A 7,394-nucleotide genomic window follows, 5' to 3' on the forward strand; every position below is an offset into this window, starting at 1 on the left:
TTATTATATTATCATAATTATCATATACAATTTTTAAATCATAAATAATTTTAATTATTTAAAATTAAATTATTGTATAATTATTGTATAATAATTTAACTAAAATTTTTTATGATTTTTAGCATGTAAAAATTAAAAAAATAATCATTATCATTTATTATCTTTTATTTTATTACTATGTCTTTATTTTATTGTATCTGTATCGATGAAGAAAGTTATTAATAATATTTTTTAATAGTTAATAAAAAACAATTAATCAAAATACATATTTATTTACCTTTAGTTTAATTTTATTAATTTATAATTAATGATTTATAAATATCATTTGTAAAACATTTTAAAAATGAAAAGCAGATATATTCATAATTTTAAATAATTTGTACTACATTTTTTTCAAAATCTTTCCTTTTTAACAAAGAAAAAATAATAAAAAATAAATTGATAAATTGAACAAAATTGTAAAAAATAAATTGGAAAATTGAAAAAAAATTATAGCAAAAATATTTTTTTTTCATAATTTTCAATGAAGTAATAAGCTAAAAAATAAAAAATTTTATAAAAGATGAATTTTTCTAAATAATAGCAATTAATTACTTTTTCTCATTTTTTGGAAATATAAAAATAAAAAGATAACTGTTTAATTTTATAATGCTATCATAATTTCCTTTGCAAAGGATAATACTGTAATATATTAATATATAAAATTTTAATTAATTAATAAAAAAAATAAAAATATTATATATATGTAATAGTATTATTATACTATTACTACTATTATAATATTATATATATAGTATATAGTATTATATATAGTATAGTACTACTCTTATTATACTATTATTACTATTATTAAATTACTATATTATATTATACAATATAAATATAGTATAAATAAAAAATGCAAAATGAAAAATATTATATTCCTTATACTATCGTACGTATTATCGTATATTTTAATTTATCATAATAATACTATGACAAAAACAAATTTCATAAAATATTTTATAAAATCTCAGGAAAATATAGAAATCCGAAATTAATAATTTTCAATAATAGAGACAATAGAGATAGCAAATAGCATACATCGAATGAAACACGATATTAATGATAAATATCAATGTTTTTATTACAAATATTTGGATTTATCGATATTTTTCTTATGAATTTCAATGAATTATTTCAATAACATATAATTTCATTATATTTTTTTTTTTTAATATAAAAATATATAATTTTTTTTATTCAGAAATTTTAAGATTTTAAGATTTAGGAAAGAATAAAATCTTTATTTTCAAATATGTGTATATTACGCTTAAAAATATTTATTATTTATGTTCACATCAGAAAAATTGTTTTTAAAAACAGACTTACTTAATATTAATAAAAAAATGATTAAATAAAATGATTATGTTCGTCTAAATTAATATTAATTCAATTAATATTTTTAAATTGAATAAAATATTTCAAGAAAAAAATTTTTATAAAAATTTAATTGAAATTTCTAGAAACTTTTTATTTTTCAATTAAAAAAAAAATCAACATTACAAAGATCAATATTTTCACGTTTTTTTATCACTTTTTTTTGATAAATTATCAAATCATCAAGGATCGAATTTGGACAGTGTTGCCAACTTATAACTAAATTTTAATATAAGAAAAATAATTATCAGTTATTATTAGTGATAGGGAATTTAATTAAAAATAATAAATAAATACTTTAAAAGTTTTATTTATCACGAAATAAAAAATCAATAATGAGATACTTAATATTTAATAATTTTCAACTTATATTTGTTTTATTTTTAAAAATTATTATTATATATTAATAATTTTATATTATAAGATATTTAAAACATTTATTATAAAATATTATTTGGATTTCCTTGAATTTTGACTAATTAATTACAATTAAATAAAAAAGTTTATTGTATGAAAAATAAAAAAATTCAAAAAAAGAATATATATATTTTTGAAAATGTATATATATATATATATTTATAGTTATATTTTATAAAAAATTATCATTTAAAAAAAATTTTTTTGGATTGAGTTTTTTTAAATTTAATTAAGATTCCTGCTTTGGGAAAAAAATGTTTTTCAAGAAATATTATTTCAAAAAAAATAATAATAATCAAAAAATAATAAGGATAAACAATTTTTCTGTTTCTTCGAAAGTCAAAAAATTGTCTGCTTTTATTATAACTTTTTAAAAATATATTGTCAAAATACTATAATAGAAGTTGAAATGTTGATAGTTATTAAAAATCTTATTTTATTCGTAACTTACTTTTTAAACTTCTCCTATATATCAAATTGTTTCACTTTTATAAAAATTTAATGAATAACAACAATAATGTAGTCAATTTTGTTTTCTTTGTATATCGTTGCAGTTAAAGTACATCTAGATATTGGTTCGCTTTCTTCTCTACAAAACTTTTGTTTCTGTATATTCCTTATTATTATTTTTATTCTGTATGTTTTCCTTTACTCAGATATTGTATATCTACTTAGATATTTTTACAAAGAAAATAATTTTGATAAAAAATCCATTTAAAATTGGATAAAATAGCTTAACCTTATCTGAGAAATAGATTCTTTTTTTTTGATTGTTCTGACTAGTTAGTTTTCCAGTTACTTTTTTTGAAAATAGCTAGTTATTTTTATAGTTATTATAGTTAGTTTATTATAGTTATTATTTATTATAGTTATTATTATAGTTATTTATTATAGTTAGTTTATTTTTTTTTTCATCATAATCGTTGCAATTAATCCAAATAAAATATAAGTTTTTAAAATTTTTTTTTAATATATATATTTTTTTTTTTAAATATATTCCTTAACGAAAAATTATCTTAATTTAAAATGCTGATGTTTTTTATTTTATTATTAATGTAATTGTAGTTAAAATTCTCTTATAAAATTTGAGTTTTCCTAGAATTTGCTAAAGTATTTATCTAATTATAAATATAAATAAAAAAAATTCAATTATCAATATTCAGATAGTTTAATTAAAATAGTTTATCTAAAATTGAAAAAAATTATTAATGATAAAAATCATAATCGAATAATTATTATTTTTTTATGTTTTTTATTTTATTGTATATATAAATATTATATTTATGAAAGATATTATTGCTGTCGTTACTAATGGTTAAAATTTGAATATTGTTGCACCCATAATCCTGATTTATGCATAAAAAATTCATTTGTGATAATTTATTTCATGAATTAAAAATAAAATTAATGTTTATAAATGTTTACATTTTGCTTAATGTAAAAATAATTTTGTTATTTGTATTTTTCGATAATTCTATGTTTTATTTCAATTCTACATAATTCTACATTGATTAAATTTCAGTTTATGATTCAGTAATTTTCTAAATTTATGTAACCTTTTTTAATAATATTTATATATATCAAATCAGGAGAATTAAAAATCAAACAATAAGAATTTGTTTCGTCTATTTTTCTTTTTTGACGGACATTTGAAACTTAACGTACATAATGACGGAGAAAGAAGGAAATGAATATGTTATAACTGAAATTATTGGTAAATCTGAAAAAATGGGAGAAAATTTAACAAACGAAGATGCATCTGCCAGTTTTGAAACAATTCATTCAGAAACACCATTAGTTCGAAATGGAGTTCAAATTACTTCTAAGGACAAAGCAAAAAGTAAAAGATTTCTTGTTTGCTAAAGACATAATAATAATTGAATATTAATAAGCATAATACAAAACAATTATTTTATTAGTATTTAATTTTTTAGTTGATATTTTGTTAAAAGCAACTGGCAATGCACCAATAATGAAACAAAAAAAGTGGTCTGTCAGTCAAGATTATTGTATTGGTCGTATTTCTGATTTTATTAGAAGATATCTTAAATTAGATTCAAATGAAAAATTGGTAAGTGTAAAATAAAAATTATATTCATCATATATATGTGTAGATATATATATATATATATTTTCTCTTTTCTTTATTAGTTTCTATATGTAAATCAAACATTTGCTCCTGCACCAGATCAAGCACTGAAAAATTTATACGATTGCTATGGTGCAGATGGAAAATTAATACTACATTATTGTAAAAGCCAAGCTTGGGGTTAAAATTATGCTTATATAATAATTTTACGAATTATTACATAAATATATTATATATATATTATATATGTTTAAGTTTAAAAAATTTTATTATTGTATAAACATTATTTGATAAGTATTTAATGAATTTTCTAATTGCATTGAATAATATAAATTTTATCATAATAAATTTCATAATCATAAGCATTGTAAAGTAATATAGAAATATTATAATATATCAATTAAATGAAAATATTATTATATTTAAAGAAAATGATTTTTTATGTATTTTTTTTTATTTTTTAAATCATTGTAAATTTGTCGTCATTGTAAATGATATTATATAGAATATAGTAAAATACATAAAAATATAATTTTTCAATTTAAAGTTTTGTTTTTTAAACAAAAAATTATTTTTTAAACATAAAATATAATTTTATTAATATTTTTATATTCATTAAAATGTTATCCTATTCTAAATGAATTTAGAAATTATAGAAAGAATAAAAATAAATTTATTTTTGAAATTTAATATTGAAATAAATTTTTTGCTATAAAGTGATTTCAAAATTTCAAAATATCTATTTTCGATATTGGAAATAATATTTTGAAAATCTAGAAATTCAATATAAAACTTGTTAAATATTCATTATAGTAGGCTATTGAAATATATATTTAAATTAAACAATTTTATATTATTAAATATATTTTTGATTTGATTAGATTTATTTTCTTTTTTTAAATCATACAACATCATTATTTAATTGTATTATAAATATTTGTTAATCTATAAATAATGTAAAATTCATAATAATTAAAACTTTTATTAAAGTTTTAAAAAAATGCTATTAAGTTAGATTAAGAGTATGCTATTAAGTTAGATTAAAAGTAACAATATCAGATTTGTTTTGTATAAAAACTATAGTAAAAAAATAATATAAATTTTACAACAACAGCCTTCTATTACATTCTTTCAAATTTACAATTTTTAATTTTATTCTTTATTTTTAGTAATTTTAGTAATTTAATGTCTTATTCTGTTAATAAGTTATATTTTGCCATTTTAGATGTATATAGTAATATAACTGTATAATTCTGTATAACTGTATAAGAAGGATTTGAAAATGTAGATATTTTTCGAATTGTTTTTGTATGAATTTTATTTATTAATTATTTATCTAATATATATTAATAATAATATATAATAAGTATTATAAAAGTTATTTACTTTTACAAATATTAAATGTTAATTCTTTAATATAACAGTTGTATATAATGTTGATATTTTTTAAAAATTATGACTTCTCATGCTTTGCCTTTTTTCCTAGCAAAAATAAAAAAATACAACATACAAAATAATATTATAAATATATAATATGATAGATAATATAGTCACAAAAATAGCAAAAAAAGTAATCTTTGAGATATATTTTATAGAGTTCTAAACAAATCCATTTATATTATGCATATCATTCACAAATAGATATAAAACATCAATTGCAAAAATATAAATTTTCATGATATTCTATTATTAGTGCTCTAGATTTTTTAAACCATAATTATATAAAATATGTTTAATAGTGATAAAATGATGTAAAGATAATTAGAAACAAAAATATATTTTATACAAAATAAATTGAAATTTTAGGTAAAAATTTTTTTGTTTTATATTACGATATTTCTTTTTTTTTTTTATGATATATTATATATATTTTTATTTCAAAAATATTATTTTATTATTGCAAATTTAATGAAATTTATTGAATATTAAATTAAATTATAATAATATTACAATATTTAATAAAAAATTATCATAAAAATTTAATTCATATCAAAAAAAAAAATAATATAAATATTATTTTCAGATCATTATGCATAATATTGAATTCATCATCTTGAATTTTTTATTTTTTAGATTCATTATAAGTATTTGATAAATTGTAGTTCTGAAAAATCTCAGTGGCTAATTGACAAAAAAGAGAGGCTAGATCTTAAAGTTGGAGCTTAAATATAAAATTTTAACTTGAGGTATTTATTAATTTCCGAGATATTTTTAATAATATATATTGAATTCTGATTATATGGACATTATTAATACCACTGTCTTTACTATTAAGTATTTAATAACTAATAATCTTGATAATTTATAAAATCCTATATAAAAGCTTCAATTGTTTTTATGAAAAATCATAAATATTGACATCTTTCTCACAGAAGCTGCTTTTAAATTTTAATCTAACTTAATAGCATTATTTTTATTCAAAATCTGTCCAAAATAATAATATTTATATATTAAATGCTTTTACTTGCAAATTCGTTTTTTTTCTATTTCCATTTGTATATTATTTGACATTAATAAATCAAATTTGAGAATTTTTTGATCAAATTTTTAATGGATTATATATAAATTATCTTATAAAGTCTGATATAGCTAAACTTTATTGGTTATTAATTCAATATTCGACAATTAAAATATCAGAAGATTATTATATTAATAATATCTGGATTTAAAAAATTTGATGTATTAATAATCTTTTAATATATGCTTTCAATATATAATATCAAAAATTTTTTATTAATGTCTCAGAAAAATAATAAATATCTGAAAAATTAAAATTTTAAATATAATGTTCATCTCTCCAAATTTTTTATTGATCAATGATCGAAATCTTTCGAAATTATAACTACTTTTTGATTTTAATGATCTATTGATTGAATTTTTGAATTTTAATTACTTTTTTGTCATTTTTTTCGTAATTTATTGTGTGTCGTTTTTAAGAAAATTATAATATATACATATATATATATTTCTATATAACACACACACACACACACAAGTAAAAAATTAAAAAAATTATCATTTTCAATTTATTTTTATTATTATGGAAAATAATTATTTCTATCTAATTATATTTCGTGTACAGTTATACCTTATAAAAACTTTAAAGAATTGGAAAGAAGATTATAAAGAATAAATATTTAAAAGAAAAACATTAATTTATTTTGAAAAATAATAAATTAAAAAATAATGATTTTGAAAAGAAGTTTCATGCAAAAAATGTAAATTTATTAAATATTAAATATTATTATTAAATAAATATTAATTAAATATTATTATATTTTATTTTTTGGAAAATTATATTGACAAAAATAGATTTTAGCTGAAAATATCATTTTGTATACATTTTGTATAATAGTAAATTAAAAAATAATGATTTTGAAAAGAAGTTTCATGCAAAAAAAGTTTCATATAAATTTAATTTATTAATTTTGAAAAATTATATTGACAAAAATAGATTTTAGTTGAAAAT

General features: G+C 16.0%; 1 protein-coding gene across 3 annotated transcripts; it reads left to right on the forward strand.

Annotated features, from left to right (window-relative positions):
* The first annotated feature begins 2,232 nt into the window (after positions 1-2,232).
* Positions 2,233-4,221, forward strand: LOC102674459 (autophagy protein 12-like). 3 transcript variants are annotated; one of them, XM_031514224.1, is made up of 4 exons: positions 2,233-2,251; positions 3,426-3,676; positions 3,756-3,907; positions 3,988-4,221. In XM_031514224.1, exons 2-4 carry the CDS (start codon positions 3,505-3,507, stop codon positions 4,108-4,110), a joined length of 447 nt encoding a protein of 148 aa, XP_031370084.1. In that variant the 5' UTR covers positions 2,233-2,251; positions 3,426-3,504; the 3' UTR covers positions 4,111-4,221. The 3 variants fall into 3 exon arrangements, with proteins under 3 accessions (XP_031370084.1, XP_006623768.1, XP_006623769.1); XM_006623705.2 differs by lacking the exon at positions 2,233-2,251 and adding an exon at positions 2,874-2,891; XM_006623706.2 differs by lacking the exon at positions 2,233-2,251 and having other exon boundaries at positions 3,406-3,676; positions 3,771-3,907.
* Positions 4,222-7,394: the final 3,173 nt, after the last annotated feature.

This window comes from Apis dorsata, unplaced genomic scaffold (genome assembly GCF_000469605.1).
Source record: "Apis dorsata unplaced genomic scaffold, Apis dorsata 1.3 scaffold_934, whole genome shotgun sequence".
NCBI classification, from domain to species: domain Eukaryota; kingdom Metazoa; phylum Arthropoda; class Insecta; order Hymenoptera; family Apidae; genus Apis; species Apis dorsata.